The following is a 14,265-nucleotide window of genomic DNA, read 5'->3' on the forward strand; positions in this document are numbered from 1 at the left end:
ATCTTTTTTTTTGGCGGCTGTCAAAGCCTTATTTGATCAGTGAGTGATGTAGAATAGAATGACTGCTGAGCCTGACAGGATGCGTAGAGAGAGAGAGCACCGGCTGAGCGCGCACTCACAGTCTTCAAACAACACGAGCGCTTCTTGCTCTCTCTCTCCCTTGTGCATATTAATCAAAATCATTAAACACGATAGAAAAAGGGAGAAACACCAAAGTTTCAAGCGCGCTCGCGCACTCACAGTCTTCAAACTACATGAGCGCTGTCTTGTTCTCTCTCTCTCTCTCTCCCTCGTGCATATTAACCAAAATCATTAGACACTATAGAAAAAGGGCGGAACGCCAAAGTTTCACGTGGAGCATTCGGACATTTTTTTTCTCCATGACAGGCTGCTGGCTCCCACTGTTAATTTAAATTATTTTTTTTTTTTTTTGGAAAAGCACTCTCTGTATTAGCTTAAAGCCCTCAAGTTTACATTGGTTACTGTATTCTTGCTCTAAACAAGTATTTTGGGTGACCTTTTTTATTGAATGCTAGACATCAAGTTATTTTCATCTGTAAGAAGATATTTTTTTTTCAGTAAGCTAGGCCCTATGTGTTCAGTAAGCTTGTTTCAGTAAGCTATGTGTTTTCTAGGCTTCAAGGTTTTATTGAATGCTATCTCTATACAAGTGCAAAGTAATGCATTCTTAAGTCAGTCTTTTATTTTGTAGTTTTAAGAGCAATAAACATATATTGCAATGTTAAGGAATTCATGTTTTTTTCATTCAGATATGTAAATCAACATGTATAAATTGTTAGTAGTCAATTAATGGAGAGATAATCGAAATCGAATCGGTCTGAAAAATTAATCGTTAGATTAATCGATGCATCAAAAACATAATCGCTAGTTTAATAGTTTAAAAAATAATAGTTTATCCCAGCCCTAGTCTGTTCCTCTCACAAAACTGTTTAAATATAGTGTGGTCTATATACTTGGTCACCATCCACTGTAATTGTACGGAAGAGCAGCATGAACATTCTTTAAAGCATCTTATTTCATGTCCCACAGACAAAAAAAAGTCACACAGGTTTGGAATGGCCTCAACTGACAGCATCTATTATCTTTGCTTGTTTTTGTAAACTGACAGACAAGCTGATGTTATTTTCAACAGCACGGCAAAGATGTTATCAATAGAGCTGAACTAGTTTTGAACCCTTGTTTCGATTCCTTTAAAGAATTATATCTAGACATTTTCTAATGGACAACTTTTAATAGAAAATGAAAGACTGTTAGTTATGAAGAGTTTAGAAGATGCCTACAGAGGAGAGAACAGGAGACAGGTAATAATAGATTTTAGCCATGAACCATGTGAACCATGGGACAGAGAAAAAGGATCTGTGGAAGGGAGATGCAGTCAGTAGCACAGAGACATTAGAGGATGCTTTCACACAGTCTCACGATGGAAATTACAAGATGAATTATCTGGAAAAAAGTAACAGAGGGAAAGAGAATGAAAGAGAGAGAGAGAGAGAGAGAGAGAGAGAGAACTATCAGAGGGAGAAGAACATTATAGGGCTTATACTCGAAGGTTTACCCCTTTAAAGGCTCAAAAGCCATCAGTGCAGCACACTTAGTACCTCTGCTTACTGTAAAACCTCATCTTTTTAGCAAACCACGCTTGACGACAGAAGCCTCTTGGAAAATAATTGCTCTCTCTCTGTATTCTCTCTGTGGATTTTTGGACTTCATTCAGGTTTTAATACAGGTTCTTCTTGCAACATACAGTCATACCTTCTTTTTTTTTTAAATAAACAAATTTTAAAAGCAATTCTTTAAGTATTTCAAGCAATTATAAAATTATTTACTATACATCAAAGTCATGTTGTGTATGATATTTTAATAGCAATGTATTATATGATATATTCTGTTGTCCAAATGTATATAACAAATCATTAAGAGTATGCTATTCATTTTAAAGCTGAAGTGTGTCTTTTTTTATAGACGACTATAAATGAGTAATCTGTAGCGTGATTTGTCCAAAAGGTGGGGACAATCTGTTCAATTTACCAATGGTTCATGTTTATGAAATCTGATCTATCATATGCTTTGCAATTCCATTTGCTCAAAAAGCAACCACTTCAGCATAAAAAAAAACACACAAATATATTTTCTGCCACACACCTAACACTAAAGCTGTTTTGTACGCATTCTGTTGTAGGTAATAGGTTTAGGTATTGGACAGAGAGAAGACAGAGAATGGCTTATCGAGAAACAGGGATTGGAAAATAAAACCAACACCTTCAGACAACAAAGAAGAACCCAACGACAAGAGAAAAGGCCCGACACAGCAAGACAGCACACAGAAATCGAGAGAAGAAGAGGAGGGACTCGGGGAGGAGACACAAACAGCGGCTCATTGAGGATCAGTCAAAGCCAGACAGGCCATCTTACAAAGAGCCACTCAATCACAGAGAGACGACCACAGAGAAGGTTTCAAATACAGAACAGAAGTACCACGGCACACACGCTGGGGTGTTGAGGAATGCTTGGAGCATGTGTGTGTGTGTGTGTGTTTGTAAGAGTGTTTCTGAGTGTGTGAGTGTTGTGTCTGACACAGGTAGGGAAAGCAGGGAACTCACTCCCGGGAGCGACGCTTGCATTGGCAGTGGAGAGAACTACATGAGTGGGGGTAGAAATATTGGTTACGTCATGGAGCTGGCTGAGCACTGAGGATCGACGTCTCACTGCACCCTGAAACGAACCACTTCTCTTGAACGTACTCACTACCTCCATCTGCAGGAGAGAGAGAGAACCACATCATACACACACTTCGGAGCAAAAAAAGAGCAAGAGAGAAAGAGCAAGAAGGAGGGAGCAGAGAGAGGAGAAAATATGCTTGTGATACTTCACCCGGTAGGAGAAAACAAAGCTATGTTGCAATTGTGTACCAAGGGGTACATCTTTAGACATTAAAAGGATAGTTGACACAAAAATAATAATTCTGTCATTATTTATTCTTCCTCATGTCGTTCTAAATCCATTTACTGTTTTTTTTTTTTTAATATGAAAAACAGTTTATTTCTTGTTCAGTTTATTCCTTCCTCACACAAAGTTGTTACTTGTTTCTGTCCTTTTTGGGGCTTCACAGACAGGGTCACTATGGAAGTCCGTTTTGGGTTCCACAGAAGAAAAAAATTATACATAACTTGAGGCTGAGCAAACGATGACATGATTTTCATTTTTGGGTAAACTAGCCCTGTAAGGACTGCCACCAGGATCAAACTGAAAGTTATGATGAAATAATAATTGACTCAGTTTACTTTCTTAGTACATCATGGTCTGGGTCTTATTAAGAATGATTTAATGGTGCATAGTATAACAAAGGAAATAAAAGTCTTTATAATCATTTATCAGAATGTAATAACTTGCTCAGTCTAATCGCTGACCACTAAGACCTATCATATCATTTCCACTATTCAGTCATTTTCTAAAAAAAAATATATATATAGTCCTGAATTTCATATTCACTCAACTGGTTGCAAAAGGCATTGCACTTAAAGAAACATGCTGCATTGTAGGTTAATTTATCAGGATTCTCTTCTGTTTTTCCAGAAATATGGTGCAGATGTCACTGCGGTATTCTTTTGTTTTCATAAGGCTTTGTTAAAAGATCAAATATGCACATGATAATTTCACTGAACATTACTAAAGCTAAAACAACAAATGGATGCCTCTGCGACCACACCACCCCAAATGTTTCACTTCTCCAAAACTCACTTTGTGCGCTGAATCAATTTTACATGCAGCCCTTATGAACAAGTTAAACCAGGCCAAACTCAAATGGGAAATGCCGTAAGAATATGCAAATGTCTTGCAGAAGACCTCATCGATAATTAATCTGCAAGTACCCTGTGTCAAAAACACAACACTGAGAAATGGAGGTGCTCTCCTCAGTAGTCACGCAGGATAACAGCCATGATTAGATTAGGCTTGACTGATGATATGAGGCCAGCCGCTATAATGTGTGTCGTGTTTTGCCTACTCAGTGTCGAGGGAATCGATGGAAACCTTGTAAGGAGCTTCACAAGCACTTCGGCAATCCATACCGGCACTCCAAATTAAAAAAAAATGTCTATATAATGCTCTACTATCCCATCAAGTCTGCTCACTGATGGTGTATATTGGCAGGAACATGGCCAAAAGAGTGAGTGCTGCATCATGCATGTGCTTTGAGAGCGTTCTGTTATAAAAGCTCTTTCTTAAGTTACAGTGCCATGAAACAACAGGCAACACGACCCACCTTCCTCTACGCCTGCTGACCTTTAATATCATATATGTACCTAGTGCAGTTCTGCTCAGGAAGCAAAAATAATACTAACAACTCACAAGTGCACCACACAACATCTTTCCACAAAGACACTATTAAGTTTCTTCTAGCACAATTTAAGGAGCAAGAACACAACAATTATAGGCAAACTAAAACACATAAAGAGAGAAAATCTCACTTGAAGTCACGGATGGAGTCCGAAACGAGAACTACGATTAGCATAAGAAAGAATTCAGTTCTACTTAGGGAAATTAATTTAGCATTGGACTCAAATCAAGCTACTTCAAGAATAATTTGTAAAAAAAACCTGTGAGCGGAGTTGAAAACTGTAGGGAGATATTGAACAGAAAATGGACAGAGAAGCATAGTATAATATAAAGATAGTATTATACACATTTGGTTGATTATATATACAGATCAAATCAAAAGAAGAACTAATTCTAATATATTCTTTCCACCTTACTGTAACGAAAGTAGGCACATTTATGATAATATCACAAGCCTTGATGATTAAGATAGGGATGCACTATAAATCAGTACTCTTTCAGTAGATATTAGAAGTTTATCTTATTGTTTCAGCAGAAATATTACTGTTCAAAAGTTTGGGGTCAGTTTCTTTTCCTGAAATAAATTAATTATTTTATTATTCAGCAAAAACAAATTAAATTGATGAAAGTGGCAGTAAAGTTGAAATGTCAAAATATCTCCCTTTCAGCTATATGCTATTCTTTTGAACTTTTTATTCATCAAAGATATACAAATATATCAATTTTTGCAAAAATATTAAGCAGCACAAATGTTTTCAACATTGATAATAATAATTGTTTCTTAAGCATCAAATCAGCATATCAGAATGATTTCTGAAAGTTTACATTTAGTCATTTAGCAGATGCTTTTATCCAAAGCAGAGACCCACAATATAAATGTGCTGTGACAAGTCTCAGTTAGTCTAGCACAGTGCGCATAGCAAGGTTTTTTAAACAGAATAGAATAGAATAGAATAGAATAGAATAGAATACTTACCTAACAGGTAAGTGTTAGTATTAATTGTTCAGGTGATGGCGAAGGATCCAGATTAATGATGCTGAAAATTCAGCTTTGCAATCACAGCAATAAGTTACAATTTAAAATTAGCTAAAATAGAATAATGATAATAATGTTTTTTGACAATTGTGCTGTTTTTACTCTATTATGATCAAATAAACGTCAAATAAATGTAGCCTTGGTAAACATTAAAGACTTAAAAGACCCCAAACTTCTGAACCCCTAATTTCATACTGTAAATTATAATGTACAATATGAAATTCACATTTAGCATTTAAAATGAACTGATTTGAGATTTTTTTTTAATCTTAAACAAAATAGACATAATTTAATACAAACAACCATAACATAAAAATAATTAGCAGCTTATCATATCAACCAGATCTTTAATAGTGGTGCATCCCCAGAGTCAAATCAAATCTTTTGCGCTCTATCGAGTCTGAGGAGCATCATTCTCAAGCCCCGTGCAGCACGCCGGGCTGCGAACGATTCTGTGCTGTGACTCTGAGCCAAATGAGTTACTGAGCAATAAATTAGGACTTTAAACGACTCGAGTTACATAATAGAGTAACAAAACAGAGCTCTCAGCACGGGAAGTGGGGAGGGAATGTTATAGATTCTTGCTGGGGGAAATCTATACGCATTTAGTGAAGGGTCCCAACAGTGGGAAGCAGAGACAGAGAGAAGGAGAAAAGGAAAGAGAAGAGGAAGAAGGCAAGGATGAACTAATGTTGGTGATTCAGAGAGGGTCTAGAGAGAGAGCTAGGAGAGAAGAGGAGGAAACGAAAGGAAAAGCAAAAGAGCATTCTTTGAGGAGACATATGTTCTACTGTCTGTGGAAACCATCTTAGGTGACTAGAGCTCTACATAGGGATTGATTGTTCAGATGTAAGGGGTCTCATGCACAGCACCTGAGTCTGGATACGGTTAAGGCCTCTAAACCAGAGGATCTGCCCCCTGCGTAGCTCCCTCTCAGCGTGGTCTATCTCCTCCTCATCCTCAGCCAGCTCATCCTCCGTCATGTCGTCGGTGCCTGTCCCATGGCCAGCCTCCTTCAGACACTTCAGGTGACTAGTGGGCACAGTCGCGATCAACTGAGATCAAAATAAGAATAGGTTTAAGAGGAGTTGAATGACTGATACTGTAGGATGATGAGCAGTGCTGGATATACAGTTTATACAATACATGGGCAAACATATGTAGATACTGTATCTCATCTTTTTTTAAATGCTACAAATCTGGATCTGACTGAAACTGAATTAGACACACCCCCATTACTAAAACTCTTGAGCTTGAGTAACATTAAAAGCTTAGAAAAGGTAATATTTTGAAAAGTATGTTGAAAATATTTGAACAGTAGCCTATTAGATATATTTACGTATGTATGCACTTTTCCTATTTTTCATCCTGTACAATTCAAATTTGATGTATGAAAACACTTAACTCATTTTTGGTTTCAGTGTTATATTATTCATTTATTTAGACAAAATAGTCTACTTTTTTATATCAGGCTTAAGATGAATTTAAGTATTAGAAAATTCAATTATTATCGGTCACAATCAGTCACAATTAATATCTGCAAAGTTATTGTTCAGCTCTATCAAGTCTGAGAAAACCATATTTTACAGCCAAACACATAGACGCCCCTTCTAATTTAAAGTACTCCCATTCTATCAGATTTAGCTGTAGAATAAGCCACACCCCTTTTTTTCAAAACTCTGTCCTACAAAGATAACACTGAGCTGTCAGAATTGGTAGCAGCAAGATAACATTGTTGCAAGACAAAACTGAAAAATGCTTATGAAGCTGGAATTGGTGCTTAACTTGCATAATCCAGTTCCTTCCTGTTGCACATATTGCAGGAGCCGTCCTAAGAATATGCAAAATGATTGAAGTATATATGTAAAAAAATAAATAAAACTTGGCTTTGACTGGTTAAACAATCAATCTGTGGTCTGTAATACCTGTCAGGCAATGGGATAGCAATCTATTAAAAATTACTTTTAGCACCTTTAATGTGTTTGTCTATTTTGGCTACACCCATTCATGAGAAATTTCACATGCATAAAATCAATCATGAATCCACTGACAAATATTCACAGTAGGATAAGAACCAAAGTGCTTGTCCACCAAAAAAATGCTGCACTGAGTCTGGTGTGTGAGAACTTGAACCCAACTGAACACCCATGGGATGAATTCGGTATGAGCCAGACCTCATTACCCAGCATCAGTGCCTGACCTCACTGATGCTCTTGAGTCTTAATGGGAGCAAATTTGCACAGCTATGTTCCAACATCTAGTAGAAAAAAGCCATCCCTGAAGAGTAGAAGCTGTTGTAGCAATACAAGTCCCAATTAATGAACACTGGTTTAAAATAAATCACACGTGGCACACAGTTTGGGTGTTCACATACTTGTGGTCATGTTGTGTGCTGTATAATACAATTAAAAAGGAAAGTATATTAGATGCACACAAAATAATTGACATTTAATATTTTCTTAAAGTAACCAAACGCATAAGGAAAAGGATATAAGGCAGTCTAGCAAAGTTATCAGTGGATGCAATAATTTCAAACTGGCCAAATATCAGATAATAAATCAGATTCTTTGGGCGAAAAGTCATATATAAATCATATTTTCATATGAAAAATCAGAAACTTGATGAACTACCCGACACCTTCAGCCACACAAAGATCTTTTTAGTTGTTCTCTTTGTCTCGTGCTGTCCTACCTGACCCCACAGCAGTTCTCCAACTCCCACGAAGAGACACCACAACCATTGCTCCAGATTGAGAGGGGCGCAGCTGAAGGGCTTGCCTCCAAACTGCACGATCACAATCTGTACACAGATCAACAGAACAAAACAAAGTCAACACTTACTTACTCAGCACAGTGGAAATCAAGTGATTTTTCAATAGGCAAATAATACAAAAATACTGATTAAAAATCTTTTGTGGTGTGCAGAACTTTGTAATCATTGGGGTACACATTCTGCAGAAATCTGAAGAATCTGCTCATAGAGCACAATGCAGACAGTATCCCGGACCTGCACTCCAAATGTTCCCAGGACAATGCTGCAGAAGATAGGGTTCCTGAAGATGCCGTCGAACACGTTCCTTTCGCCGTGAATCTTGCGAGCGTTGATCTCGTTGAAGAGCTGCATCAGGACGAAGGTGTTGAAGATGATGGTGTAGTGTTCAGATGGGGGTGAGTGTAAGGGGGCGTTACGGCCGCAGTCGATGTCGAAGATTTTCTCTCCTTGTTAGGATGAAAGAGATGAAGGCATACAAAATTAAACTGTTCTTAAAAGTTTTAAAGGTGCACTCAGCATGCACTAATTTTTTCCCCTTTAGATCAGTTGCTTACTCTAGCATTGCTTGCCCTCTCAGAACATCTGCTAAATTAATATGTAAGTATATGCCACTTAGCATACGCTATAATGTTAAGTCTGAATTGTAAGCTATTATTCATCTTATAAATAATGCAAAAGAGCACATTTTGATGCTTGAACTCTCTGTCCTACCGACAAACAGCAGGGTGAAGATGATGACGAGCTGATAGACTCCATGACCCAGGATGTTCTTCATCATTGTGAGCGAGATGAGGGGGTTGTTGCGCCCGTAGGGTTTCCTAAGCAGCAGAGATTCAGTGGGCGGCTCAGTAGCAAGAGCCAAAGAGGCAAATGTGTCCATGATCAGATTGACCCACAACATCTGTACTGCTTTTAGTGGAGAGTCCTACACACAAACACGCAGATGAAGTTACTGAATAATGCTCTCGGCCAGTGAAGTGTGTGCAGTACCACCAGTCTCCAGCTGGAGGCTCAGTGGCTGGTTTTATTATAACTTCCTTCATCGGGCTATGATCTTGAGAGGTGTATTGCAGTCAGTTCTCTTAACCTGCATGACACAGCTATCAGCAATCTAGAGTGGCCATCTCTCACTTAGCACAACGCTACAGGCTAAGACAAAGGGCACTCCTCTCAGGAGTAGATTTGGGGGGACGCAATGTTTGAAGTGAGTGAATTTCCCTTGCCCTCCCTTCAGTTGTTTCAAATCATTTGCATTTGTAAATGAATTATTAACCGCAACAGGAGCTGCCTATAAGCAATAACAAGTCATGCAGGGGAACCTCTAAAGGAATATTTCCAGTGCAATATGTTAAGCTAAATTCACAGTATATTGTTGATACCACAAAATTAATTTAATGTGCCCCCCTTCCCCCCCATTTAAATATTGAGTAAATTAATTAGTCAACATTACAATACTCACTGTTTCAATAGTATGTCCAATTTTACAACTTCATTGACATGATAACCTGATACCTAAAACTCGAATATTACAAATATAAAGTGACGAGCACCTAAAATTACACGTTTTAACAGAAAAATGACTGCAAGTGCTTTTGTAACACAACCTGAATTTCTGAGGGACGATTTGAAATAATTTTTTGAGCTAAACAACCCTGTACCACAAATGCTGTCAACTGAGCTTAATTGAAGAAAACAAATACTCCATAAAAACTTGAACTAAAATAATAAATACATTTAAGTTGAAGCAATGAGTTACTAAAACAGAAATAAAATTAAAGCTATGTAGAATTCTTTTTTTTAAATGATAAAACGGACACATCACAAAAGCACTAAAACTAAAATGAAAGCTAAAAATACAAAAATAATACTATAATACTATATACTATAGTATACTATAATACTATAATAGCATATTAATAATACTAAAATCCCATCCGTTCGTGTGTGTGTGTGCTACCTGTGTAATGCAGGCTCCGGTGAAAGCTACGATGACGGCCACTACATTGACAGTAAGCTGAAACTGCAGGAACTTGGAGATGCTGTCATACACATTTCTCCCCCACATGACAGCCTTCACAATGCTGGAGAAGTTATCATCGGTCAGGATGATGTCAGAGGCTTCTTTAGCCACATCAGTGCCTGCTATACCCTGGAGACGGCGAGAGAGAGAGAGAGAGCAAGAGATTTAGGTACTGTAATACATGCATCAAAATCAGATTCACTGGAGAAAAGTGGCTTTTATTCACCAGAGATCTTCCTGTGTTATTATACACCCTTTTTAGGTGGACATGATATAAGTAGAGCTTCTAATAAATCAATATTCATCTCCTACCATTACTCATTTCTCAGCTACCTCTTGGATGGAAGGATGAATATGTATGAATAGATTAGAGGGAAGTGTTCGTCAGATGTTCTTACCATCGCAAAGCCAACATCTGCCTTCTTGAGAGCCGGCCCGTCATTGGTCCCATCACCAGTTACGGCCACCACCTGTCTCTGCTCCAGCACAGTGCTGTCAATGATGCCTACACAATGGCATCATCACCCAGCAAACAATTACCAGCTAGCACATAACCTTGACCAATCACTGAATACAACTTCTGTCACCACAGAACATTTATTCATCAGTCTGATATATTTTTATTGACTGTATGTTGAACCCTACTGTGGGTCAAATTTACAATGTAAATACACTTCTGCAACATTTTTTTCGTTTAGTTTGTTTTTTGAAAAAAAATTCTTTTATTCAGCTAGGATGCATAAACGGATAAAAACATACAGTAAATCGATTTATAATGTTACAAAATATTAATATTTGAAATAAATACTATTCATTATTTATTTTAATATTAATAATACGAAGTATAAAATATTGCTTCTTGAGCACCAAATCATATAAGCATGATTTCTGAAGGATCATGTGACACTGAAGACTGGAGTAATGATGCTGAAAATTCAGCTTTGCCATCACAGGAATAAAACAAATGCATCTCTGGTGAGCATAAGAGAACATAAAAAAATCTTACTGACTCTAAAATCTATAATCTAGATATCTGTTTGTTCTAAAGATGTTTGTGTAAAATATAAATATAATATAAGTTTAACAATTTTGGACACTGCATAATACCGTACATGGTAGGGTCCAGTAAGATTCAAGCGAGTCTAGGTTTGAGAATGATGAGCAGAAAGAGTATTTCACCTTTTACGAGTGTGTGTTTGTCTGTGGGGGAGGAACGTGCAAGGACTCTGAGTTTAGGCCAGATCTTATCAATCCTCTCCTGCTCAATCTATAACACAGGCACACACACACATGCACGTACACAGAGCATGGACATTCATGATTCAGTTTAGTCTGTATTGGTTTGGTGCTGAGATGCCTGAGATTCAATTTTCACAAACCTCTCCTTTCTCATTCCTGATTCTTCGGTTGAATTCTTTACCCTCCAGGCACAGAAAGTCATCCCCGGGCTGAATGATGCCACACTTGGCAGCAATAGCTCGTGCTGTGTTGATGTTGTCGCCGGTGACCATGCGCACAGTGATGCCTGCCTTCTGACACTTGCGAATGGCTTCAGGGACCTGCGGGTGGAGCAGAGAAATGCTTGAAAAGAGAAAAAGCATTTCAAGGATCCAGGAAACAGGTTCTCACTGCATACTGTACCTCAGGTCGAACGGGATCCTCGATCCCAACGACTGTGATGCAGGTCAGATCGGTGACAATTTCAGCTTCGTTATCCCAGTCAGGCTCGGGGTCGCAGGGAAGATCACGGTAAGCGATGCAGATGGTCCGCAGGCCTTCACACGCCATGGGCTCGATCACTTTCTTCACCATCTCATCTCGGTCCCGTGGCTTGAAGCTGCGTGCTTCACCATTAGCACCAAGTATCGAGGAACACCTGAGGTAGAAAAGAAAGCAGGAAGGACAAAAGAGGTTTAATGACAACCAACAATGTTATGGTTTTAGTTCCTATTTTTGTGGTTTACTAACTTCTTCAGAAGGATCTCAGACGCTCCTTTACTGTAGAGCCGGAAACTTCCATCCGGCATCTGCACCACAGTGCTCATGGACTTGCGTACAGAGTTGAAAGTGTAGACTTTGTAAAGCTTCTCCTCTGGGATCTGCTCTCTCACTGGGGCGTAGTCACTCTTCAAGTCCAGCAGGAAGCCCAGCAGACCACACTCGGTCTTATTACCAACCTGCTTGGGCAGACCACCTTCCACATCCGGTGGCTGAAAAAGAGTTGAAATAAAGCAAGAAACAGGGAGGAGAGACTATGAAAAGAACTGAACTAAAGACGTTTCTATTTATATTTGACAAGTCAGTACAACAGTAAATTCTTAATAGGCTAACAGTGCTTCCCTCCTGAAAAATAAATCTTACCAGCCAAAGCTGGCATACTGGTCTCCCAGCAGAACTGTAAAAAATGTTTGTAATTTTGTCAGGAAAATACTGTAAAAATACTAGGGTACTATCTGTCATTTGGTTAACAAGCAAGTTTACTTACTATATATTGAGAAAATCTTTAATTGGGACATTTTAAGTACATTTAAAGTAAAATACTGTACAAATTTTAGACTTGGTTATCTGTATATTATACAAGTACAAAACAGTAGTAGGATGTAATATTAACATTATATCAATTAATGGAATATACCATAATTTTTTTACAGTAAATTTAAGTTCATCATGTAACCCTAAAAAAATATTTTTTATAGTAAAGTTCTGGCAAACCCTATTGTGTGTTTGTACTGTAAAATGAACAGATTACATGCAAGTAACTTGGCTCAGCTGGGAGTCCAGCTAGACCATCTGAAGATCATTTCAGCCAGGGCTTAACCAGCTAAAACTAGCTGAATAGAATAAAAAAAAATTATAATAAATGAATGATATCAAATATCTCACCATGATCTTGGAGGTATAAGCGCAGTTGATAGATATGGCATTGACTAACATCTCTAGGGTGTTGGGGCTGATCTGGCTGGGGTCGGGGATCTCACGGAAGTGCTGGTCGTTGATGAAGGACTGCACTACAGTCATGCGGTTGGTGGTGAGGGTGCCGGTCTTGTCAGAGCAGATGGCAGTGGCGTTGCCCATTGTCTCGCAAGCATCCAAATGACGCACTAGGTTATTGTCCTTCATCATTTTCTGAATTAACAGCAATAGAAGATGTGGGTGATGAAAAACTGTGCTGACAAAAGCAAAACATGCTAAAAAATTATACATGATAAATAAAAACATCCAGAGAAAAATGTGTTTATTTTGTTCAAATTTGCTTATGTATTCTGTTAGCGCTACAATACATTTGATATGCTTTTTACACACTCACAAAGTGCACCTTTTCTTTCTCACCTTAACTGAATAGGCCAGGGAGATGGTAACAGCAAGTGGAAGACCCTCAGGCACAGCTACCACTAGCACAGTCACACCGATGATAAAGAATTTGACAAAATACTGCACGTAGATGGGCGTGCACTCGGGCAACCATTTCTTCCCTGTCACCACAAACGTCTCGATCACAAAGTACAGCACCAGGATGATAACTGTAATGGCTGACATCACAAGACCTTCAAACAAAACAGTATAATAAATCAATACTTGCAGATCAATCTATAGTCAGTTAATTGACTATAAATAACAAATAAAGTAATGCATTACTTATAAATATTACAGTATAATATCTGATTATTTAATGCAAAATAAAAATAGGGATAAATATATATATTTATTTTATTTATATCAGATTTTTTTCACAGATTATCTGTCTCATATTCTACTGTCAGGTCACAATGACAGGTTTAATAAATATGTAAAAAATATTTTTTTACAAAAGTTCCCTACAGCACCTTTAACAGTTCGAAAATGTAGCACAAAATGTAATGTTACTTCCCATAAAATAACAAAAGCACCAAAACATATAACAAAAGTAATGTGTTATATTTCATAACAAGTAACAATGTAACACATTTAGGAAGGGCTTCCTCTCAGCTAAAAGTGAGACTACTGTTGAGAGAATATGTAACAAAAGTAAGACAATATTATCCCATAAAGAGTAACAATGAAACAAAATTAGCAAGTGTTTCAGTTAACAATGAGAAAATAT

The 14,265-nt window shown here is 37.8% G+C and overlaps 1 protein-coding gene across 5 annotated transcripts in view; it reads right to left on the reverse strand.

Annotated features, from left to right (window-relative positions):
- Positions 1-14,265, reverse strand: part of atp2b3b (ATPase plasma membrane Ca2+ transporting 3b) — a 62,014-nt gene that overhangs the window by 10,769 nt on the left and 36,980 nt on the right. For 4 of the 5 annotated variants that reach the window (XM_052593577.1, XM_052593574.1, XM_052593575.1 and 1 more), the window contains 13 exons: positions 13,515-13,729; positions 13,068-13,310; positions 12,153-12,394; positions 11,826-12,060; positions 11,564-11,743; positions 11,364-11,451; positions 10,583-10,689; positions 10,122-10,313; positions 8,876-9,089; positions 8,399-8,610; positions 8,084-8,191; positions 6,265-6,447; positions 2,622-2,775 (listed from right to left, as the gene is read on the reverse strand). In XM_052593577.1, coding sequence (XP_052449537.1) covers positions 2,622-2,775; positions 6,265-6,447; positions 8,084-8,191; positions 8,399-8,610; positions 8,876-9,089; positions 10,122-10,313; positions 10,583-10,689; positions 11,364-11,451; positions 11,564-11,743; positions 11,826-12,060; positions 12,153-12,394; positions 13,068-13,310; positions 13,515-13,729 — 2,373 coding nt within the window. The remainder of the gene's footprint in view (positions 1-2,621; positions 2,776-6,264; positions 6,448-8,083; positions 8,192-8,398; positions 8,611-8,875; positions 9,090-10,121; positions 10,314-10,582; positions 10,690-11,363; positions 11,452-11,563; positions 11,744-11,825; positions 12,061-12,152; positions 12,395-13,067; positions 13,311-13,514; positions 13,730-14,265) is intronic. The other variant, XM_052593578.1, reaches the window with a different exon arrangement.

The sequence above is a fragment of the Carassius gibelio genome, chromosome B23 (assembly GCF_023724105.1).
Source record: "Carassius gibelio isolate Cgi1373 ecotype wild population from Czech Republic chromosome B23, carGib1.2-hapl.c, whole genome shotgun sequence".
Classification (NCBI taxonomy): domain Eukaryota; kingdom Metazoa; phylum Chordata; class Actinopteri; order Cypriniformes; family Cyprinidae; genus Carassius; species Carassius gibelio.